Genomic DNA, 24780 nt, shown 5'->3' with positions numbered 1-24780 from the left:
CTTATATTTTCTCAGGGGAGCTGATTGGTTTGCAGTATTTGCTGCAGCAAAACAATGAGCCACTGCAAAACATGCAGAGCAGTTGCGTGGAGACCTCCGAGCAGCTGGAGGACCTGGATGTGGAAGAGCAAGGGGAAGATGATGAGGGATTCATTGAGGAAGTGGGCCAAGAAGCCACTGTGGCAGAACTGGTGGTATGCGAGGAGGTTCAGCCACCCAGTACCTCTCCTACCCCCAGCACTTCCTTGACATCCAGCAACTTGTCCCCTAAAGCGCCTCTCCACCCACCAGCAGAGCTCCCTCCTCCAGCTCCTGTCTCTCCTCCAGCTCCTGTTGCTCCTGCAGCTCCTGTTGCTCCTGCAGCTCCTGTCTCTCCTCCAGCTCTTGTCCCTCCTCCAGCTCCTGTTGCTCCTGCAGCTCCTGTTGCTCCTGCAGCTCCTGTCTCTCCTCCAGCTCTTGTCCCTCCTCCAGCTCCTGTTGCTCCTCCAGCTCCTCCAGCTCCTGTTGCTCCTCCAGCTCCTGATCCACATGCCCCTACCCAAGCTGTGGATGCAAACAGCCTGCCTGGGATGGATAGAGTGGATGCTCTTGCTGAGTTCCTGGTGGAGCTCCGCCATCAGACAGGTCTCACTCTGACCAATCAGCAGGCCTACACCATCGTCAGTCTGTGGCAGAATCTCACAGATTTTGATAAGCAGCGGGTGGTGTATGCAGCTCGACACCAAGAGAGGCTGTTGACTGGTCGCTTCAGAACCCCAAAACAGCAGTCGGGTTTTACCCCTTGAGTGGATAGCACAAAGAGGTGTGTCATTGGCTCAAAAGGCTCCCCTGCACAGTGGCCAAGCTGCTGCAGACTCATTGAGACCATCTTTTTATGTCATTATTTATATTATTACTGATTTTATTATTTATTTTTCTGTTGTGTTTTTTTGGATTGCATTTTTCTTAATTGTTTTGGACTTTCATTTGTGTGCCTGTTCGTGATCATATTTTGTTTTATTCATTCCTAGTAATTAAAAACTGTTCTAAAAGCTCCAACAAAATCTTACAGTGTTTTTTATTACATTTGAGTGTCAGCATATCAATTGTGGTTCTAAAGGCATAAAGTAACACCATTAAAAAAAATAAAAATGTAGTACACATAAATCCAAAGCCGATAGAACATCTTCTAGTATAACAAGTAAGATCTATAAATACTGCTATACTGCTCAATAATATGAGTAATATATTTCACGCAAAACTTGCACTGCAAAGATAATTGATCATTTTGCACAGATTCCAGAACATTTACATGCCTAAACTGATGTGATCAGAAATTAACTGCATTGAAAACACAATCAACAAATTCAGTTTTGCCCATGGCTGGGTTCGAACCCGGATCCTTCCTTTTTTTCTGCATTTTTTTCTTCCCTTTTCTCCCCCCTTCTTCCCCTTCTTCCCCCCGCCATACAGACAATTGTTCCCCAGCTTTCGCGGAGTTGGTAGAGCGGAGGACTGTAGGATGTTAATATCAGTGATCCTTAGGTCGCTGGTTCAACTCCGGCTCGAAGGATGTGCTTTTCCTCTCAGTCCTATACTGTGAGTTGAAAGGGTTGGTCAAAGTGGTCCAAACCATTATCCTCGACTGCATTGCACTTCAAATCCAGTTAAGTGAAAAGCAACATAATTCCTATCACTGTCTTGGAATTGTTGGCACTTTGGGCGCTGACTTGGCCTAAAGGTCAAGTTCCGCGTCCATGTAGCCAGTAGCCCAGGTTCGAAATCAGCCTGCGGCCCCTTTCCCGCATGTCATCTCTTCCAGTTTCTGACACTATCCACTGTCCTCTTCTCCATAAAAATAAAGGTGTAAGTACCCCAAAATATAACTTTAAAAAAAGAAGGAATTGTTAGCACTTGGCAAAGGAAATGAGACAATAACATTGCATGTGGAACTTATTTATGGTTGTTGGCCATGAGTTGAGAAAATGAAGTTTCCTGTTTAACTCTGCTAGCTTTTTCTGTTCTTAGATCAGAAAAAACATTCCAGGCAAATTTGCCATCCCCTATCCCTTCGATAGCTCAGTTGGTAGAGCGGAGGACTGTAGCATGTTAATATCAGTGATCCTTAGGTCGCTGGTTCAACTCCGGCTCGAAGGATGTGCTTTTCCTCTCAGTCCTAAACTGTGAGTTGAAAGGGTTGGTCAAAGTGGTCCAAACCATCATCCTCGACTGCATTGCACTTCAAATCCAGTTAAGTGAAAAGCAACATAATTCCTATCACTGTCTTGGAATTGTTGGCACTTTGGGTGCTGACTTGGCCTAAAGGTCAAGTACCGCGTCCATGTAGCCAGTAGCCCGGGTTCGAATCCAGCCTGCGGCCCCTTTTCCACATGTCATCTCTTCCAGGTTCTGACACTATCCACTGTCCTCTCCTCTATAAAATAAAGGTGTAAGTACCCAAAAATATAACTTTAAACAAAAGAAGGAATTGTTGGCACTTGGCAAAGGAAATGAGACGATATCATTGCCTGTGGAACTTATTTATGTTGGCCATGAGTTGAGAAAATGAAGTTTCCTTTTTGAAATTCTGCTAGCTTTTTCTGTTCTTAGATAAGAAAAACATTCCAGGCGGGTAACACTTGCCCTATCCCTTCGATAGCTCAGTTGGTAGAGCGGAGGACTGTAGGATGTTAATATCAGTGATCCTTAGGTCGCTGGTTCAACTCCGGCTCGAAGGATGTGCTTTTCCTCTAACTCCTGTACAGAGAGTTGAAAGAGGTCAGAGTGCTGCAAGCAATAATCCTCGAAAGCAATGCACTTCAAATCCACTTAGATGAAAAGAAACAAAGTTGCTATCACTATCTTGGAATTTTTGGAACTTTGCAACAAAAATTAGACAATCACATGAGCATTGCATTTGATACTTCTTAATGGTTGTTGGCCACGAGTGGGAAAATTAAGTTTTCTGTTTAACTCTGCTAGCTTTTTCTGTTTTTGAGATCAGAAAAACATTCCAGGCAAATTTCCCTTTCTGTATCCCTTCGATAGCTCAGTTGGTAGAGCGGAGGACTGTAGGATGTTAATGTCAGTGATCCTTAGGTCGCTGGTTCAACTCCGGCTCGAAGGATGTGCTATTTCCTCTCAGTCCTGTACTGTGAGTTGAAAGGGTTGGTTAAAGTGGTCCAGACCATCATCCTCACCTACATTGCACTTCAAATCCAGTTAAGTGAAAAGCCAGTAGCCCGGTTTTGAAACCAGCCTGCGGCCCCTTTCCCGCATGTCATCTCTTCCAGTTTCTGACACTATCCACTGTCCTCTCCTCTATAAAATAAAGGTGTAAGTACCCCAAAATATAACTTTAAAAAAAAGAAGGAATTGTTGGCACTTGGCAAAGGAAATGAGACGATATCATTGCCTGTGGAACTTATTAATGGTTGTTGGCCATGAGTTGAGAAAATGAAGTTTCCTGTTTAACTCTGCTAGCTTTTTCTGTTCTTAGATCAGAAAAACATTCCAGGCAAATTTCCCTTCCCCTATCCCTTCGATAGCTCAGTTGGTAGAGCGGAGGACTGTAGGATGTTAATATCAGTGATCCTTAGGTCGCTGGTTCAACTCCGGCTCGAAGGATGTGCTTTTCCTCTCAGTCCTATACTGTGAGTTGAAAGGGTTGGTCAAAGTGGTCCAAACCATTATCCTCGACTGCATTCCACTTCAAATCCATTTAAGTGAAAAGCAACATAATTCCTATCACTGTCTTGGAATTGTTGGCACTTTGGGCGCGGACTTTGCCTAAAGGTCATGTTCCGCGTCCATGTAGCCAGTAGCCCGGGTTCGAACCCAGCCTGCGGCCCCTTTCCCGCATGTCATCTCTTCCAGGTTCTGTCACTATCCACTGTCCTCTCCTCTTCAAAACTCCGGCTCGAAGGATGTGCTTTTCCTCTCAGTCCTGTACTGTGAGGCGAAAGAGGTCAAAGTGGTAGAAGAATAATCCTCGAATGCAATGCACTTCAAATCCTGTTAGATGAAAAGAAACAAAGTTGCTATCACATTTGAATTCTTGGCACTTTGCAATGGAAATTAGACGATCACATGAGCATTGCCTGTGGAACATATTAATGGTTGTTGCCCATGAGTTAAGAAATTGAAGTTTTCTTTTTAACTCTGCTGGCTTTTTTTTCTGTTAGATCAGAAAAACATTCCAGCAGATTTCCCTTCCTGTATACCTTCCCACAGCACAATAGTCCGTTTTCGCCGTCCATTTCTTGCCAATCAAATCATCCCCCCTCTACATATATCTCCATTTCTTTCCAACCATATCGACGCTTCGGTACCCGGCTTCCATTTCTTACCAATCAGATTCCACCCCCTCTTCCATTTCTTACCAATGAAAAAATCTGCCTCCTCAACAGAATCGGAGTCAGAGGTCTTTGTTTGGTGCAGCACAGGTCTGCTTGTGTGGGTTTCACACTAAAAAGGTAAACTGCAATGGCATATTAAACTGATCAAATTTAAAATAGCACATTTAGTAAAGGAGTAACACATTTACAAATTGAAAAACCTACACACACAAACATTGTGTACGTGACTTTTTTTCTTATTTTTATCAGACACCTCAGGAACCGGCAACTAGATCTGCCTCTTCATTTGCCCCCCCTTCTTTGCCTGGACCAGCTCCTTCAACTTCATCAGGCTCTCCTGCAGTTTCTTCAAGTGTCACTGTACCCTCTCAGGTCGCTGCAAAGTGACCTAAACTGAAACTTCAAATGGACTTAAGCAGCACTGCTTTATTGCAAATCTAATCGGATTAAAAATAGGAAAGTGTGTGTACAGAATAACAAAGTCCCCAAATATTAACACCTTTGATTTCTTTTTATGACATTTAATTCTCCCTCAGTTTGAAAAATCCCGGTTTGGTGGCTCACTGAGCTCAGTAGTCAAACCTAACCTAGGTCTTGCTAGGAAGTCTCCTCAGGTATGATAACACTTTTTGGTTGATACATGTGGTAGCTATTTCTATAGTTCTTTAAAATCCTTAAAGACAAACTAAAATCTGTTTATGTTTGTTTTTATTTCTATGAATCTTGTTGTCTCAAGTTTTGTCTTACTTTATTTTATTATCCTTTGAAAGGAAACTTCAGCTTGTTAATTGTTAAAGTAGATTAAAGTTATATGATTTTTTATGTCTGACATTTGATTATTATTATTTTAACCTTATCACACCTGACAAATACAACAACAACATGATTTACTCCTAGATTCCATCAAGCACTGCCACATCATCTGAGAGTGTGACAATGGCCTCTCCAACAAGACTCCCTACACCTCCAACAACCTCTACCAGTCCCCGGGTCCCCCATTCATCTCCCAAAACCTTCATTCAGACCATCTCCCCATTCTCTCTCCCCCCTCCTTCTTCTTCTGCCTCAGTGAGGACCACCAAGCCCCCAGCTAATACCCTTCCACAATCAGCTGAGCCTGCAAGTGTTTTTATTTTACGTTTTATTTATTTGCTCACTGTCCAGTCTAATCAATTATTGGCAATTTGTCATAATACATTATTCACTGTGTTTCTCTGCCTTTTTTACTTTAAATCAGGATGAATCTACTTCAGTGGCCCCGGTTGTGTCTCTGCCTTTGGTTGCCCCTGGTTCCAGTCAGGTCTGGATGCCAGAAAAGATGAAGAAGACCCTCCCTGTACAAGATCAGAATTGGGTCTCATCAGCATTGTGGAGAAACCAGCGTCTTCGCGAGGACCTCAAACTGTGGTATGATCCCCCTACCCCATCTCTGATCTACCACCAGCTACCCACTCCAGAGCACTTCTTCTGCCACTGTCTTCTGGTGTGGATGCCCTACCATCTGTGGAAGATCAGAGTGTTCTGCCCCAAATGTGGAGGACATCTCACAGGAGGTGTTCACAAGAGGGCACGTCAGGTATTAGACATTGACAGGAACTACCTGATGATAACAGAGACCCTCAGATGCAGCAACACTGAATGTAAGGCAACCTACACATCATCAGGCAACACAATATTGGACCAGCTGGACCTCCCTCATCGGTCAGAGTTCCGCATCATCCTGACACGCAAGTAAGCTGCTGTCCACACACATTTTATCTGATCATGAAATTATTTTACTAGACATGTAATTTTGTTGCATGATCATTGACAAGTAACTACTTGTGTGTTGCTATCATAAACATAATGCATATGTGTGGGTTTATTTTTGACTATTTTGTCACAGTCCCCTGATGTTTATTTGCTCGTGCTTTTTCTGTGCTTTTGTGTATACGTGTGATTCGGTTGATGAGGGAAAGAACATTGGGGAATTGCACCACCCGTCTCGCCAAGCAACTGAAGGAAAACCACGGTGAAGAGTGGCTGCAGCAATGCAATTCCTGTGTTACCGATGCAATGGTAGACAAAAGCATCTCCAAGGAGGAGCTTGCTCTCCATTGCAGAAGGAGGACCAGGGGAGAGGAGACCACCATCAATCTTATCGATCACCTTCTGCAAGAGCTGAAGGGGGGAAAGGGAAAAGACCTGCTGGGTGTTCCACTCCTGGACAGGGTCAGAATGGAGCATATCTTGCATGTGCAAAAGAGACATGTGAAGTGCATCTAAGATGTCCCAGGCTCTATACACTGAGACCGGCACTACCACCACCAAGGAGGGCCAAGTTTTAAAAAGGTACAGGTGTGCCAGAGGCTCAAAATCCCTGGAATCCTTTCACCTGCACCTCAACAGGTTTATCCCAGGTACATTTATTGTTGTTTTCTTGTACTTTCTACCTTGTAAAGCACTTTGTCCAACACTGGTTGTTTTAAATGTGCTATATAAATAAAGCTGACTTGACTTGACATTTTGTAAAACAAATAGTGGATTATGATATAATCTAATGTTATATTTCTGTTGAATATTTTTTATTGCAATTCCAAAGTGACTGCTCATGTTTTCATCTAACATAGTACAATTTTATTTGCAGGCACACAGGCCAACAGCCTGAATTTTCAGCTCTTCTTGCTGGAAGGACTGAACCGGTGGAACCAAGACAGGGCTGCACAGTCTCTTGCCAACAAGCCATCAGATCTTTTCAGCTACTCTGGAGACCTTGTCCAAAGTGTTAACATCAATAGCTTGAAGGTGCTTCATCGAAAGTATGTTCCATCTTTCCATCCCCCGCCCCAGTACACCGGTATGTGTTAAAAAAGAATAAAGTAAATTATTAGTCATAAACCCTGCTTTTAAATTGTATTCTTTGTTCATTCATTTATGCTCTAATTGGTTGTGGTATCTTTTTTCCCTCTCACATCCCAGGAGAGCTCATTGGTATTGACTACCTGTATAGGCAGACAGGTCAGCCCGTCCAGGACACCAACCCAGACTCTGAGGAGACAGATGAGCTGTTGGAGGACCTGAACATTGAGGAGGAGCTGGGAGATGAAGGCTTTTGTGGTCAGGATCTGGATCTTACAGTTGGAAGCCTTGTGACCTCTGAGTCATTCCCAGTCTTGCCTGCAGCTGCCACCTCCCAGCCTGCTGCCACTACTACCACTGCCTTCATCCAGTCTGTAGCAGTCACTGCCTCCGCCTATACCGCTCCTCTGCCTATAGCCTCCCCTTCATCCACCCAGGCTGTCAAGTTTTATTACTGCCTCCCACCGCTCAGCAGCTGTCTGCAGCCACCTCAGCCTCTGCCGCCACATAGCCTGCAGCCACCTCAGCCTCTGCCACCACGAAGCCTGCAGCCACCTCAGCCTCTGCCGCTACGAAGCCTGCTGCCACCTCAGCCTCTGCCGCCACGAAGCCTGCAGCCACACAGCCTGCAGTCACCTCAGCCTCTGTCGCCACCTCAGCCTCTGCCACCACGCAGCCTGGTACTACTTCAGAGGAGGAAAAGTTGGTAGGGGGGCTTTAACATTTAGCTGAAAATAAGAATGATTCAAAAATAAATGCCTTATTAAAAAACAAGTGATTGACTGCTGTTGTCTATTTTTTTAGGCTGTGGATGAGCATAACATGCCAGGCATGGATCGTGTGAACCTACTGGCAGAGTTTCTAGTCAGTATGAGGAACTCTACTAGTCTGACCCTGAGCCACCAAGAGGTCAGCACAACCATAGGCTCTGGCAGAATCTGCTTCCCTATGACCAACAACGGGTAACATTTGCTGCCAGGCATCAGGACAGGCTGATAACGGGAAAATTCAGATCACCAAAAAAAAAGGCTCAGTTCACTCCTGGTGTGGAGAGTCTAAAGCGGTGCGTCCTGGGATCTACTGCCTCCCCTGCACAGTGGCCAGACTGTTGCCGATTGGTTGAAGCCATTTACGTTAGACTTAGCCACTTACACAAGAGTCCCAAAAAGCAAGGACGGGGGACTCTGTCAAGATGGACTCTTATACTGAAAGATTACCGGAACATCAGGCAGCTTATTCTTGGTAATGGAGCCATCATGAAGGACACCACACTTCAGCTTGTTGAGGTCAATCAGACAACCCTGGTCCAGTGGCATAATCAAAGGTTGAAGCGGCAGGATCTCTCACTGCTGCTTCAAGGAATAAACCTCCCCGCTCCACTTCCTGTTGCAACTGAAGCCCTGCCACCTGCAACAACCCGCCCTGCTGCCCCACCTCAAATGCAAGGTACTGAACTTTTGTACAACCTGCCCCCGAGCACTACAGGACAGGCAAAGACACTGCGTTGGGCAAAGGATAGCGGGAATCCTGTCCCCCAGGCTAATCTGCCAAAACCACCAGCTCATAGGCAGCTTTTCCCTCAACCCACTTCTTCTGGTCCTCTCTTTTTGTACCCTCAGACAACCTCTGCTGAGGGCAAAGTTGCTATCACTACTTGAATTTTTGGCACTTTGCAACGGAAATTAGACAATCACATGAGCATTGCCTTTGATACTTCTTAATTGTTGTTGGTCATGAGTTGAGAAAATGAAGTTTCCTTTTTAACTCTGCCAACTTTTTCTGTTCTTAGATCAGAAAAACATTCCAGGCAAATTTCCCATCCCCTATCCCTTTGATAGCTCAGTTGGTAGAGCGCAGGATTGTAGGATGTTAATATCAGTGATCCTTAGGTCGCTGGTTCAACTCCGGCTCGAAGGATGTGCTTTTCCTCTCAGTCCTGTACTGTGAGTCGAAAGGGGTCAAGGTGGTGCAAGCAATCATCCTCGAATGCAATGCACCTCAAATCCAGTTAACTGAAAAGAAACAAAGTTGCTATCACTATCTTGGAATTTTTGGCACTTTGCAACGGAAATTAGACAATCACGTGAGCATTGCCTTTGATACTTCTTAATGGTTTTTGGCCATGAGTTGGGAAAATGAAGTTTTCTGTTTAACTCTGCTGGCTTTTTCTTTTTTTGAGATCAGAAAAACATTCCAGGCAAATTTCCCTTCCCCTATCCCTTCGATAGCTCAGTTGGTAGAGCGGAGGACTGTAGGATGTTAATATCAGTGATCCTTAGGTCGCTGGTTCAACTCCGGCTCGAAGGATGCGCTTTTCCTCTCAGTCCTATACTGTGATTTGAAAGAGTTGGTCAAAGTGGTCCAAACCCATCATCCTCGACTGCATTGTACTTCAAATCCAGGTAAGAAGAATGGAACATAGTTCCTATCACTATCTTGGAATTAGTGGTGCTTTGGCTGTGGACTTGGCCTAATGGTTAAGTTCTGTGTCCATGTAGCGGGTCGCCCAGGTTCAAATCCAGCCTGCGGCCCCTTTCCCGCATGTCATTCTCCCCTCTCTCTCCCAGTTTCTTACACTATCCACTGTCCTCTTCTATATAAAATAAAGATGTAAATACCCAAAAATATAACTTCAAAAAAAAGAAGGAATTGCTGGCACTTGGCAAAGGAAACGAGACGATAACATTGCCTGTGGAACTTATTAATGGTTGTTGGCCATGAGTTGAGAAAATGAAGTTTCCTGTTCAACTCTGCTAGCTTTTTTTGTTCTTAGATCAGAAAAATATTCCAGGCAAATTTCCCTTCCCCTATCCCTTCGATAGCTCAGTTGGTAGAGCGGAGGACTGTAGGATGTTAATATCAGTGATCCTTAGGTCGCTGGTTCAACTCCGGCTCGAAGGATGTCCTTTTGCTCTCAGTCCTGTACTGTGAGTTGAAAGAGTTGGTCAAAGTGGTGCAAGCAATAGTCCTCGAATGCAATGCACTTCAAATCCAGTTAGATGAAAAGAAACAATGTTTCTATCACTTCCTTGGAACTGTTGGCACTTTGCAAAAGAAATTAGACAATCACATGACCATTTACTTTTTTCCTTCTCAATGTTTGTTGGCCATGAGTTGAGAAAACTAAGTTTTCTTTTTAACTCTGCCGGCTTTTTCTTTTGTTAGATCAGAAAAACATTCCAGGCAAATTTCCCTTCCTGTAGCCCTTCGATAGCTCAGTTGGTAGAGCGGAGGACTGTAGGATGTTAATATCAGTGATCCTTAGGTCGCTGGTTCAACTGCGGCTTGAAGGATGTGCTTTTCCTTTCAGTCCTATACTGTGAGTTGAAAGGGTTGGTCAAAGTGGTCCAAACCATCATCCTTGACTGCATTGCACTTCAAATCCAGTTAAGTGAAAAGCAACAAAGTTGCTGTCACTATCTTGGAATTGTTGGCATTTTGGGCGCGGACTTGGCCTAATGGTTAAGTTCTGCATCCATGTAGCCAGTAGCCCGGGTTTGAATCCAGCCTGCGGTCCCTTTCCCGCATGTCATCTCTTCCAGGTTCTTACACTATCCACTGTCCTCTCCTCTATAAAATAAAGGTGTAAGTACCCCAAAATATAACTTCAAAAAAAGAAGGAATTGTTGGCACTTGGCAAAGGAAATTGGACGATAACATTGCATGTGGAACTTATTAAAGGTTGTTGGCCATGAGTTGAGAAAATGAAGCTTTCTTTTTATCTGGCATCATTGAACTTGACAACCCTGTACACATGTAAGACACGGTTCTTTCACATGACAATGCTTAATTATCTCTAAATATTCAACCAAACAATTTTCAGATTGCTAAAATGTTTCTAACAGATGTATTTACAAGAACATTTCCATTTTTTTCCTCCATATCAATTGTTTGCAGTACACGCACCTTCCACTTCACCAGGAAAAACTGGAAACTGAGCAGGCTCTGTGGGACACCCACGACATCCGCAAACAACGCCATGCTCCAGGCCCATTTGGGAAGCCAGACCTTCTCTACACCTCACCACCTCCTGGTATGTCATTTGCAACACAGGTTGATTACCTTTGCCTTGCTTAGTTCTAAAGGAACAGTAAGGGGAAAATACAATTTACTGCCATCACAACACCATGTTTTTCTGAATATTTTTCTCTGAGTGTTGGATACCTATCTTTTTAAGTTAATCTTACTAAATTTGTCAACTTAAATCAGAAATCTATATTTGAATCTGTGAGCAGACCTTGCATCTTTAACTTAAATCATTGTAGGCCTTTGAGAACTGCTTTATATACCTATACACAATTTTTCTTCCCAACTGCAGGTTTTGCCGAAATGCTGTACACAGTGGACACAGACCTCCTTGACCATGCAAAAGACATAATCAGTGAGAAAGATGAACCATCGATGGTGGCAAACTCAGAATTCAGAGAAATGTGCCAGACCATGTTAGGGAAAAGTCAATTTCCATGTACAGTGGAGGGCTGCCTTGCTGCATACCTCATGGTAGTGAAGGAACACACCACTGCCATGACTAGGAACACGCTTCCTACACCCTCTACATTTGCAGAGGCAAATGAAATGTAAAAGTTTTTGATCAGTGGAAGTATGTCAGTGGAGTGACTGGTTCTTTTGGGAAATAAAAAGTATGCAGAGAAGTCTGAGACCATCTTTATTTTTTACAATAAGTTAGAAATGCATTGTTAATGAAAAATGAAATTTGACCTTGATTTAAAGCAGAACACAAAAAAATGTATACAAAAACGTGGGTTACAATGGATCACCGGAAATCACATTTTTGGGAAATTAACTGTAGACTGAGAACATCTTTATTATTTACATTTAATTGAAAATGAAAAATTAAATTTTACCTTTTGACTTAAAATAGAACACAAGAAAAATATATACAAGAACGTGGGTAACAATGGATCAACTGAAATCACATTTTTGGGAAATTAACTGTAGACTGAGAACATCTTTATTATTTACATTCAATTGAAAATGAAAAATTAAATTTTACCCTTTGGCTTAAAATAGAACACAAGAAAAATATATACAAGAACGTAGGTTACAATGAATCACCCGAAATCACTTTTTTGGATAACTACCAACGAAAGCCATATCGGCTGGAAAGGTCAAGTCCTGACCTTATTAACTGGACCACATCGGATGCTGTTGGCCTTGAGGAGGCGTCATAGTCCACCAAGCCAGACAGGTACCTGTACCTCTCACCCAGATGTGCGAGAGTATGTGGTGGGGTCTTAATGGCCAATAGTGCAGCGAGTTCTCGCTGCTTCTTCACCACCCACGGAACAGACCCTGTGAGCAGCTCGAGAAATGTGACTCCCAGGGACCACATGTCGGTCTGCCAGGAGGCCTGTTCAAAGTTCAAAAGACATTCGGGGGCCTTGTAAAGATATGTCCCACCAGTTGGCCCAACAGCCTCTGTTGTAAATCGTCTGCCTTTACGCAGCATCACCGTGTCTCGGATATTAGCCAGGCCCCAGTCTGTAAGGACAGCCTTCTTGGATGGGTGGTGGACCTGCAAGGTATCAGATCACAAAGCTCCCTAGGTTAGGTTGTCCAAAATATCACAGGTTTTATTATTCATCACTTACTGCAGATGACATATCATAGTTCATATAAATCTCATCCTATTAAGAGCCCTCTATCAACCAATAGTGTCCAGTGCCATAGGGGAAATTATTCTAGGAGAGTGCACTTTTAACTTTTTACTATTGTGCAGTGAATCTGGAAAAAGATGCAAGCAAATACAGTTTACAACTTAACATCACACCTCACTCTGTGAGCAAAATGTGTAATATAGTGGTTAGCTGTAGTCTTACCCCCTCAATTCATCAATTTGGGACACATTAACAGACAAACTTTAATGGAAATGTATAGAAATAACTATAGAACAGATTGTGTGACAACATGTTCAACCACTTTGCATGTACTATGCATGTACTGTATTTATGCAATGAACTAATGACTAGATGTTTTAGGTTAAGACTATTACACAGAACTAATATGAAACACTTTAATCAACATGTCTTTAGCCATTGATAATGTAGGAAATAGCAAACAATTGTAAATAATCTTTTGCATGAATATGCCAAAGCATTTTCATTATGAGAGCAATGAGTAATTGCGTTTATGTGAATAAGTGACTTGGGGAACAGCAAGTTGAAGAAATGGTTTAGAAATTAAATTCTGATCTGAGAAAATGAATGATTAAAACTTCAAAAAAAGACAAAAAGCTTACCATGACATTTGCTGGCTTTATATCTTGGTGAATTATCCTTTGATTATGAATGTACTCTACGGCCATTGACAGGTCCAATGCAACGAAGCTGCCATCATCCCCCTCGAGCTAGTAAGAAGAAGAGAGGTAAAAGAAGAGAAAGATAAAAATGCAGCTCCCACATGACAGAACTTCCATAATACTTCATTTCAACAGCCCAGAAGACACTACTCTTCAAAAGCCCCATAGCTTTATTGACAATAAAATGATAGCTTTGTGATTGCACATTACAATAGACCAGTGGTTTTCAAACTTGGGGGTAGGGGGGGCGCGGCACGGCTTAATAAAAACAATACACCCAGTTCTGCATTGCTAACAAGGCCAACCATAAGTATGTGTGATAGAAATGAAGTGGCAGGTAAACATACTGTAGTAGCGTAGCACCGTAATATGTGACAGACAACAACGTAGATAGGACCCCCCTCCTCTCTGTGTTACCCTGTGAAACTGCAGAGCAGAGCCACGCTCATCAAACAACTGCTGCAGTTTGCGCTGCAGGTAATTTTATTGGTTTCCCCAGCCCTACTTGCTTCAAAGTGTGTTAGAACTCGGTTTTCTAAAGTTTAAAACGTGTAGGATCGATGACTGTGGCTGTGACTTGAGGCCAAATGAACAATTTTAAATAAAACTCCTGAAGGTGTCAATGGCGTTAATCGTAATTAAGCTACTTCAATGATTTACATTCAATTTCTGAAAAACTTTTCACAAAAAAAGTCCCCTCATGTTACATAGGCCAAAATACTTCACTTTGAAAGGGCTATAACAGGAAGCAGCATGTTGTCAGGTGTAGTGACTTGACCGATCTCACATAGTAAAATAAAGTACCTGTCAATGGGCCTGATCTACTAAGATCCCAAATAACGAGCACTAATTTGCGTGTGCAAATAATAATTTTGCACGTGTTATTTCTGGGCGTGTTGCGGGTGATCTACTAAGACTGCGTGCGCAAATGATAACAAGTGCAAAAGTGGTGTGGACCGCCCTATTTTACGAGGATTTTGCGTGTGCTATCGGCTGTCACCATGTAGAGTTTGAGAGAACAGAGTGGTCTAAAGCGATAAATGAAGTTTGAAGTCATGGAGTTGAAGGTCTTTGTGGAGGAGGGAAATAAACACATCGGTGAACTCCAGCAGAGACATCTCAGCGTTAGAAACGTGAATTGGGAGGCCATCTGTGAAAAGGTGAATGCTGTGAGAAAAAACAAAAGATCTGCCGATGAAATAAACACATCTACTCTACTCCAAAACGCAATCAGTGTTTTGATGGAGTTTAGAGAGCGATTTAATGAGGCTTAGTCTGCCACTCTTGCTCTAGAAAAGTTAGGCGTCATTTGGATGAAGACAGTCGCCTCACTGTCCCAGGGAGCAACTTTCGGGTGAACGTTTTTAATGCCTGATATCATCATCCAGCAACTGTCCACAAGATTCACCAGCTTAAATGGAACTGGGAACATGTTTGAGTCAATTCACCCCAACACACTGCTGCAAGCACGAGATGAGGAGTTACGCAGAGCTGCCTGGCGCAGCTCAGTGAGCGCTCATTCTCCAAGTTAAAACTAACTAAAAACCCCTTGATGAGCACGATGGGACAGGAGTGACTGAGTGGACATGTCATGTTATCTATTGAGAATAACAGAGCAAAGAAAATGGACATACAGCGCATCTTGGACAAGTCCGCGGAGCTTAAGGCTCGTCCAAACAGTGGTGAGTAGGCCGAGTAGGACATATTGATTTTTTGTTTGGATGTGAAGATGTGGGCCACTGTGCCAATTTGACTAAACTTTACAGCTGTTGATACAGTGACCTACTGTGCTCTCATTATATGAAAAAGCTAAATTGGGTGTCAGAATGATGCGGTCGCTATCCGTGGTGCTGAACTGCTTTAAATTTGTGTTGTTTTATTATTATTATTATGTTCTCTTGGTTTGATTGACTCAAACATGTAGTAATGCTTGTAAGCCCAGCTTTTGCGGGCATGTTGTAAAGCGATGTTATGATGAGCTTTACAGTGACCGCAGCCATGTGTGCGTAACGCTGTGCCAGTTTGCACCTGCTTTTCAAACGTGCTAAATATAGACGCAAATACAGCGCTCGCTATCTGCTTCAGGTTTGATAAATCACATTGCGTGTGCTAAATGATTACATTTGCATCTCCTCCTCCCAGGCACTACTGCAATAGACAATAACCTAATGTCAAGTATAAAGCATTCAGTTAAATTTTTTTCTATTATTAAAGAGATGATTACAATGACACTTTTTATAAAAATGACCAATACCTAAACTTTTAACTGTGGGTACAAGAAAGAACAAGTGATGGCACCTTCACAAAGCAGCTTTCCTTATGAAGCACTGCTTCCAGGCCATAGACTGTAAATAAAAATGGACAGCGTTGCTCCGCCTCTTCCCGTTGCACGGTTCTGAAGCCAAAAATCCCGCTCCTGTGCGCCGCCATTGAGAAGCCAGAGCCTGTGAAGCCACTGTAATAAGCTCCGCCCTACAGCGTAGCGTCATAAGAGGCTGTGTGTCCTTTGAAGTTTCACTCTACGGTGGCTGTGAATCAAAGGAAACCCGGAAGTAAAACCCCGTTTTTTAAACTCTAATAACTAACGAAAAAGAAACTTTTCAGGAAAAAGAGGACTTGAACACAAAACAGTCAAATACTAACTACATATCACCACAGCATACGGATATGAGAAACATTCGTACCACGTGTATTTATCTTTTAAAGTGTGACTGCTCCTCCATTCAAATGAATGGGGGAGACGGATTTGTGGACCTATACTGCAGCCAGCCACCAGGGGGCAGTCACACTGCTGAAAGCCTCACCACCAGGGGAGGATCCGGCTCCCTTATTCCAGGCTTGCTCCATGTACATACTCTGTCGCCAACAAATAGCAGGACTCCGTGCGGGCTACTGCCATAAGCCTGACAATGTTGGGATGAGACAGCCTCCTAATTAAAATACGAGACAAAGAACATAGTGTAGTTTCACAATCTTTTACAACTTAAATACTAGAACCTGCAAAACGTGTCTGTATGAAATATTGGCTTACAACACCGCACAATCAAATAACAAGAAAGCTATTTAAATCACATCAAATTCTTACAGGGACACGTTTATCTCGTGTTGTATGTCTCTGCTGTCTGTTCCTCCAGAGCTGAGTGCGATCTTCTTTACTGCTGCTGGAGTACCCTGAAAGGAGCCTCTATAAACCTTACCTAAGGTTCCTTCCCCCAGTGGATCATCCTCATTATATTTTATCATTGTCCTGTCCACATATGGAACACGTGGCAGATACACTTGAAGACAAAAACATACAAAAACACATTATCAAGCTGCCACTTGGTGCTCCAATCACTCCTCTCATGTTTGTTATCTCCAGGAGCAGCAGTCCCTATCTCTTGGTTATTGCAACTTCAATTCTTTATTTGCTTATCTTAAACTTATGCCTTAAAATGTTTGTTGAATCTGTCACTCTTTACATGATGGTAAATTGGGAGCCAGGGTCAGGGATGATTCAGGGTGATTCATCCCATGTCCACTAACTGCATCTCCCTCCACTGCTGTCTTTTCACCTGGGGCTGCTCTGCCTACAGCTCCACCTGTAGATGACCCTACTACCTGTGATTGGCTTTTTTTTCTTGCCCTCACTGATCGGAACTCTTCAGAGCTTGGCGGTTCAGGATGGAAATCCTACGAACAAATTTGGCCACAATTTGCATATTGCATGTTTACTATTGTGCAATAAACTATGACTATGATACTAATAAGACAATAATGAATTCGCAAATATAAGATTTTATCAGATCAATGTTTTTACCTTATCCTGAGCCACACCAGTTTCAGGGATTTCATCTGTAAATAACACAGATGTTAGACTTAAAATTGTAAACATGCAATAGCATACACATGGGAAAAACATATACAGGGTAGAAATGTGATCAAAAAATTCTATAGAAATGTCTATTCATTTGGAAATGGTAGATATACAGGTACACACCTAAATCACCACTTTCACAATCATTCACTCCAGTTTCAGGGATTTCATCTGCAAAATGACACATATATTAGACTAAACAAAAATGAAAATGCTTTGGCTCATGTTAGACAATTGAAATAATTATTAGTATTTTGTATTGGCAACATACACTGTTCCAAATTATTACGGAAGTTGTATTTCTGTGAATATTTCCAAAAATATGTTAACAGTCGTTTTCAATTTTTTTAAGAAGTCAGATAGTGAATATATTTCTTCAACTGTGTGGTTCAAATTATGCTTTTCAAATTACATTGGCTTAATTTTAAAATAAATGCAGAATAATAAAATAATAATATTTACTACAACTGTATTCAAACTTCAACAAAAACAACAGTTTTCTTTACATCTGTATACAAAATAAAACTGTTAATGTCTTTGAAACATTTCAAATCTAAAGTGTTTCTCAAATGTCCAAAATAACCTCCTTTTCTTTCAGTGAGGGTCAGAGGTCACTGTAAACTAATTTAGTTTCTGATGACTTCTCTGCTGACTCTGTGAGCTGTACCATGAGTGGCTTTCCAACGACTGTCTTTTGAGCGGACAGTTCAACCTGGAAAGGACCAAGAGGTTCAGTACGGTGTAAAAGTTTAGTTCCATGGAGGAAAAAACATTCAGCTAAAGTGAAAAAGATGCTAGAGTTCATGAATGAGCTCAATGCACCATCACATGCCTCACATTATTCCCAGGACAGGACGGCATCTCAGGGCTTTAAAGATGATCGCCTCATGAACTGGCCTGCCTGCTCACCCGATCTCAACCCGACTGAGAACTTGTGGTCAATAATAAAGAAGATAATTTACAGTGATGGTGAGAAATACAGCTCAAAAGACAATTGTTGGAAAGCCACTCATGGTACAGCTCACAGAGTCAGCAGAGAAGTCATCAGAAACTAAATCAGTTTACAGTGACCTCTGACCCTCACTGAAAGAAAAGGAGGTTATATTGGACATTACAGACACCCTTTAGATTTGAAATGTTTTAAAGACATTAACACTTTTATTTTGTAGACAAATGTAAAGAAAACTGTTGTTTTTGTTGAAGTTTGAATACAGTTGTAGTAAATATTATAATTTTCAATCAACAGAACGTTTAAAATGGTGCCTAGTTTTTAATTTTCACAAGTTATATGCTCTTATCACCAACTTGCATAATAATTTGTCACGCTCATTTCTGCAGATTCTGCATTTATTTAAAAATACAGCCAACGTAATTTGAAAGCATCATTTTAACCACACAGTTGAAGAAATATATTCACTATCTGACTTCTTAAAAAAATTGAAAACAACTGTTTACAGATTTTTGGAAATATTGACAGAAATGCAACTTTCGTAATAATTTGGAACACAGTGTAGAGGTACACACCTGAGGTGCAACTTCCATCTCCTAAACACACGACTTCTGTAAAAATACAAAAAGAAAAAAATATACATGAATATATTTCTACAACATGAACTCAAAGATAACACTACTCATTACCATATTTTGAAACAATTACCTATATCTCTCCGGCCAATATACAAGGTCCTTTTCCATGGAGTTGTAATATCTGTCACAGTTTGAAATTCTTGGTGGAAGTCCTCTTTGGTCCACCTGGTCCCATCAACATGGCAGAGGGTGAACTCACTCCCTTCAATTTCATCTGGCCTGAAACTATTTTTGCCTGTGTTGACCAGGTCATCATATGTTTCATGGCCTTTTAGAATGAGTCGGGGAGGAGTTTCCTCCATTGTTAATTTTTGGTAGCGTCCAGACCTTTTCTGAATTCTAGGCTTCCACTCCATGGGAGCCATTCTTATCTAACATCAAGGGAGAAAAAAAGAAGAAAAGACCAAGGTGCTTAGATATGTATACAAATGGTACAATCAGTGTCTGTGGATAACTGTTCACAAACCTTCACTAAAGATTTCCCATGGTCCAAAAGTTTCTCACAAAGAGGAAACTGCTTTTTTTTTAAACTTCAGGCTGCAGTAGCTTTTTGGCTTTGCCAAAGGCCTCTGCTGCACCTGTGATGCAATCATACATTTAGGAAAAACATTGTGCCAAGCAAAGGGATCTAAACTATTTTTGCACAGTAACAGTGCAAGATCTCAAAATTGTGTAAAATTGTAGTTTTCTTACTTAAAAATGTGTTGGAAGGTCCTGGCTTGGCGTCATCTGCAAAATAAAAGTGCATCATTTCTTCAGATGATGCATTATAGAGTTCCACTACTGCCAGTCCACCTTATTTTGAAGTATTATCCTTAGATGTTAAATCAGACTATTTGCCACAAAACAACAACCAGTTCATTAATTCAGGAGGCATCTATCAATTGTCAGGCTTACCTGTTTCTTCTGCCACCAGGAGCTTTTTTACTTTGACATCAAAGCCTTTTTGAGTGAGCTCACCTACAAATGAAATGTGAAGAGGTAGGGAGTGACAATATTACTATACAGCAGTTACCAACTCTTAAATCAAATTATAATATAGTATTCATTTACTCAAGTTACACCTGTGACAACATTCCTATATCTCGGCCTTTGTCAGGGGATGCAGTCCAACAATTTCAACAGTTAATAAGCTTGGTTAGAGAGTACAGAAGGCTGGCTGTCTGGGCTTTTCTGAAAAAACACATTAATTGAAATTGTCTGTTGATGAAAACATTGTCAAACTTGCTCAACTAGTAATGCTGGAGCAATGGTACACTCAGATAATAATATGTTTTTGAATGGTAGAGTTAATTAGATAGGAGTGCTGATCAATAAGAAAATTTAAATTAAGCCCAATTCTGTCGGCATTCCTGTGGCAGTTGACGCCAACATGTACGTGCTGACGTAACCTTAACATTTTAACCATAATTACATATGTTACCATTTTCAAGCTCTCGCTTCAAGTTCTCGTACTCCTTCACTTTGTGCATTTCCTGAAAAATGGACGAATTGATTACTCGCCAATTTAGCAAAACATCGGCCATTGCCACTGCCATGATAGAAGCTAGCGAAGATTAGCTACACACAATGGTATCAACGTAATACTACCATTTCCTTAAAAATGTCACATGAAGCTAGCTCGCTCCCTACCTGTTATCGTTATTTGTATTCAAACATCCAACCATGAGTAAATCTATATTGGCATTGGCAAAAGAAATGGAAAAAAACAGCTAAAACTTACTTTCGTGTCCACTTTCTGCTTTTTCTTCTTCTTCTTCTCTGTAGGGTCGTGTCCACTTTCTGCTTTTTCTTCTTCTTCTTCTCTGTAGGGTCGTGTCCACTTTCTGCTTTTTCTTCTTCTTCTTCTCTGTAGGGTCGTGTCCACTTTCTGCTTTTTCTTCTTCTCTGTAGGGTCGTGTCCACTTTCCAGGGCCAGTACCTGTTGTAGTGGTCGCATGTTGATGACGTTTTATGTCACGCCGTATGGTCACGCTGTGTTAGATTAATGACGTGTCCCCTTCAAAATAAAATGATTTATTTATTTCTGCAACTGTTTTGTCTCAACCCTTTTGTTCTGACTCTGTTTAGTCTGACTCCATTTATTCAGAAGCCGTTTGGTTTGAGTCCGTTTATTCTGAAGCCGTTTGGTCTGAGGTCGTTTGGTCTGAGGCATTTTGGTCTGAAGCCGTTTGGTCTGAGGTCGTTTGGTCTGAGGCATTTTGGTCTGAAGCCGTTTGGTCTGAGGTCGTTTGGTCTGAGGTCGTTTGGTCTGAGGCATTTTGGTCTGAAGCCGTTTGGTCTGAGGTCGTTTGGTCTGAGGTCGTTTGGTCTGATGCCTTTTGGTCTGAAGCCGTTTGGTCTGAGGTCGTTTGGTCTGAGGCTGTTTCATCTGAAAGCTGACACATGATGAAGTTTTTCCGGAGATATGATGCTTTTTCATCTGAGGTCTGACACCTCACTCTGAGACCTGAGGATGTTTTCCTGATCTAAGACCAGGGGCCTGTTGCATGAAAGTAGGATTAAGATATCCGGGATAAATGACCGAGCCGAGTTCACCCAATCCAAAACAAGAGCGTCCAGGCTCTGTCGGTTGCACAAAGACCAAGCCAGGATGAGCAGACACAGATTCATCAAGCCAGGGGAAACCAATCCTGGCTAAGTGCGCGTACGCGGCTTTCTTAAACAGACCCCAGATATCGATCGCAGATTCACTGATTCACCATGGCAACGCGTGCGGCATACTTTTCACCGTCAGAAGTAGGGCTGTCAACGAATATTCTAAATTCGAATATATATTCGAATATAAAAAAAAAACGGAGATTCGATTCTGAAAATTAATATTCAATTGTGGAAAAAAACACATCAGCGGCTGCTTTGCGAGTGGGCGCACTGCATGACGGATCAGGGACAGGTCACAGGAGTCACACATGCACAGCGTGAAGCAGACGGCAGAGAGAAATCCTTCCGTCCCCGGATCCTCAGTGCGCTCTGAACACGTCTTTTCCTCCGCTGGGAATATAGTGAATAAAAAGAGATCGGCACTGTCCTCTTCACTTGTGGACTGTCTGATCAGCACTGGCCTCTTCACATGTGGACTGTCTTGTGTTTTTGGCAAATAACCTGTCAGGCCTAAGGCCCTACATTGACAGTGGACTAAAAGAGCCCGACAATCAGTGACACTGAAATAAAATGCAGTTTTTCCTCTTTTTTTTTCATACTAGCGTCAAGAATGTAAGTGGACTACTTTTTCATTTTTAACTTTAACTTCAATTAATGTTAATAATATTTGCTTCAATCACTGAATGAAGCCTGCCTATATTAGGGACAAGAGTCGGGACCTTTAATTGCTCGCACAAGTCTTGTTCAGCACTCACTCAGCACATTACACACAGAGAGGGGAGGGGGCGAGCGAGCGAGCGAGAGGTCTTCAAAGTGTTACGGTATAGACCATTAGGTCATTTACTTGTTTTGTAATGTGTAGGTATGTTTTAGGCATGTTATATCTTAAATAAAAATACATATACAAGTAGTTATGTCTCCTTGTATTAGTTTGTCCACCTGTGATTGACATAATGCGCAAATATAGATATTCGAATGGTTCGAACCTATGGGATTTTTTAGAGCGAATATTCGAACGTCATTTTGGAGCAATTTTGACAGCCCTAGTCAGAAGCGGAGATCCTCATGGAAGCATATGAAGAGGTGAAAGATCAAATCAGAAAGAAAGGCAACACAGCATCAATAATTAAACAGCGCCAAAAAGCTTGCAGATCGCCTGAATGCGTAAGTAGTGCACATGTACACACTTACACTCTTGATAATCACTAAATTAAAATTGTTGTGGAATCGATGCAGATGTGTTTGAAATTGTGTAAATGTAACTTCATCAGACTGTATAACTCTCTGATTTAATTTCCCCTTGGGAGAAATAGAGTTTCTCCTATCTTAACCTGCAAGTGTGTGTGTATATATATATGTATATACTTACTTACAGGACAAGATAGAAACTTTCTTTATATATATGTGTGTGTGTGTGTGTGTGTGTATGTGTGTGTGTGTGTGTGTGTGTGTGTGTGTGTGGCTTAAACATGACTGGGCCAAAAAGAACTTGGCAGCAAGTAAAAGTCAAATACATGAACATCTTGCAGAATGGTAAGTGCCCCCCTGACTAATACTTACACAAGTGTACATTGTACCCAGAAGGTGCCTGCTCACACAAATGATGTACTGTTTTAGCCGTCAAAAAGAGAGGCCAAATACAAAGAACGGGTGGTGGGTCACCTCCCACCGCCCTCACCCCAGCCGAAGACATGGCCTTATCACAAAATAAAGGCAGGCCAGTTTTGGAGGGGATCCTTGGGGGGACAGAAACAAATGCATGTCCCTCCCAAGAGGCTAACCGCTTCATACAAGGTACCTCCTTCCATCTTTACATGTAATGTAAGCACATTCATATCTAATCCATTTGGACTATCTGACTTTGGTTTGCCTTGCAGTTTCTGGCAGAATATACAGCCTTCATGGAGGACATTCTCAAAAAGGGTTATGCAGAAAAGGTTCCACTTCAACAACTTCACAGAGAGGATGGGAGGGTCTGGTACATCCCCCATCATGGGGTCTACCACAAGAGAACTGAGAGTGGTGTTTGATTGTACATCTTCATTTCGAGGAACCTCTCTGAACCAGGAACTCCTCCAAGGACCAGACTTAACGAACACCCTCATTGGAGTTCTATTACGCTTCCGCCAAGAGCACATTGCAGTCATGGCAGACATTGAGGCGATGTTCTACCAAGTGCATGTAGATGAGGAGGACAGAGACTTCTTGAGATTCCTGTGGTGGCCGGAGGGTGATATCTGCAAGCCACTTGAGGTTTACAGGATGAAGGTTCACCTATTCGGCGCTGTATCATCCCCGAGCATTGCTAATTTTGCCCTGCGTCAAACTGCTGACGACAACCTGAAGCGCTACTCTGACGAGGTTATGAAAACCATCAAATCCAATTTTTATGTGGATGACTGCCTCCGGTCTATAGCAAGAGCTGACCAAGCTATACAGTTGGTCAAAGATCTCACTGAAGCTTGCAGCCAGGGAGGCTTCACGTTGACAAAATGGGTCGGCAATGACTGCAAGGTGTTGGCAAGCATTCGTGAGCATCACAGGGCGAAAGCAGTCAAGGAATTGGACCTAGTGAAAGAAAAGCAAAAAGAACAAATCACGATTGAGCCAGCACTTGGAATCCACTGGAACACCCACAGTGACACTTTTAGCTTTAAGGTAGCTGTCAGGAGCCAGCCTGCTACCAGAAGATGTATACTCTCCGCAGTGAGTTCAGTGTATGATCCATTAGGCTTTCTTTCTCCTTTCATCCTAAAAGCCAAACAACTGCTCCAAGACCTCTGCAAAGCCAGGTATGGATGGGATCAGGTTGTTCCACAGGAATTTGCAAGATCCTGGCAGAGATGGATCATGGAATTGAACCAACTACGTGAGTTTCAAGTAGCAAGATGCATAAAGCCTGAGAACATTGACCCAGTGAAGACTGCTGAGCTGCATCACTTCTGCAATGCGAGTGAGTCAGGTTATGGTACAGTGAGTTACCTAAGATTGACAAATGAACAAGGAAAAATCCATATCTCCTTCATATTTGGAAAAGCCAGAGTCTCACCTCTCAAGCAGATCACCATACCCAGGCTTGAACTCACTGCAGCAACACTGGCCGTAAAAGTGGATCGGATGCTACGGAAGGAGTTGCACTTACCACTCACTGATTCATCTTTCTGGACAGACAGCACAACTGTATTGAAATACATTAACAACCAAACAAAGAGATTTCACACATTTGTAGCTCATAGAATTGC

General features: G+C 42.2%; 1 protein-coding gene, 2 long non-coding RNA genes and 4 other non-coding genes across 7 annotated transcripts; 6 read left to right on the top strand and 1 right to left on the bottom strand.

Moving 5' to 3' along the window:
• The first annotated feature begins 2628 nt into the window (after positions 1-2628).
• On the top strand, positions 2629-2717 carry trnay-gua. Its single transcript is given in 2 exon segments — positions 2629-2665; positions 2682-2717. It is a non-coding gene; the product is annotated as a tRNA-Tyr (tRNA).
• Positions 2718-3517: 800 nt separating this feature from the next.
• trnay-gua lies at positions 3518-3606 on the top strand. Its single transcript is given in 2 exon segments — positions 3518-3554; positions 3571-3606. It is a non-coding gene; the product is annotated as a tRNA-Tyr (tRNA).
• A 5787-nt stretch (positions 3607-9393) lies between these two features.
• trnay-gua lies at positions 9394-9482 on the top strand. The gene is given in 2 exon segments: positions 9394-9430; positions 9447-9482. It is a non-coding gene; the product is annotated as a tRNA-Tyr (tRNA).
• Positions 9483-9486: 4 nt separating this feature from the next.
• On the top strand, positions 9487-11821 carry LOC117813200. The gene is made up of 3 exons (XR_004631359.1): positions 9487-9577; positions 11073-11208; positions 11494-11821. It is a non-coding gene; the product is annotated as an uncharacterized LOC117813200 (long non-coding RNA).
• trnay-gua lies at positions 9988-10076 on the top strand. The gene is given in 2 exon segments: positions 9988-10024; positions 10041-10076. It is a non-coding gene; the product is annotated as a tRNA-Tyr (tRNA).
• A 37-nt stretch (positions 11822-11858) lies between the features above and the next one.
• Positions 11859-20703, bottom strand: LOC117813197. The gene is made up of 14 exons (XM_034684322.1): positions 20661-20703; positions 20361-20412; positions 19835-19897; positions 19404-19515; positions 19008-19308; positions 18875-18910; positions 17474-17521; positions 17294-17328; positions 16956-17166; positions 16580-16772; positions 16299-16424; positions 13435-13542; positions 12252-12711; positions 11859-12102 (listed from the first exon to the last, which is right to left on the bottom strand). Exons 5-11 carry the CDS (start codon positions 19300-19302, stop codon positions 16322-16324), a joined length of 921 nt encoding a protein of 306 aa, XP_034540213.1. The 5' UTR covers positions 19303-19308; positions 19404-19515; positions 19835-19897; positions 20361-20412; positions 20661-20703; the 3' UTR covers positions 11859-12102; positions 12252-12711; positions 13435-13542; positions 16299-16321.
• Positions 20704-22984: 2281 nt separating this feature from the next.
• LOC117813198 lies at positions 22985-23520 on the top strand. The gene is made up of 3 exons (XR_004631355.1): positions 22985-23071; positions 23156-23332; positions 23416-23520. It is a non-coding gene; the product is annotated as an uncharacterized LOC117813198 (long non-coding RNA).
• Positions 23521-24780: the final 1260 nt, after the last annotated feature.

The sequence above is a fragment of the Notolabrus celidotus genome, chromosome 5 (assembly GCF_009762535.1).
Source record: "Notolabrus celidotus isolate fNotCel1 chromosome 5, fNotCel1.pri, whole genome shotgun sequence".
Classification (NCBI taxonomy): domain Eukaryota; kingdom Metazoa; phylum Chordata; class Actinopteri; order Labriformes; family Labridae; genus Notolabrus; species Notolabrus celidotus.
This window is presented reverse-complemented; position numbering and strand designations above follow the sequence as displayed.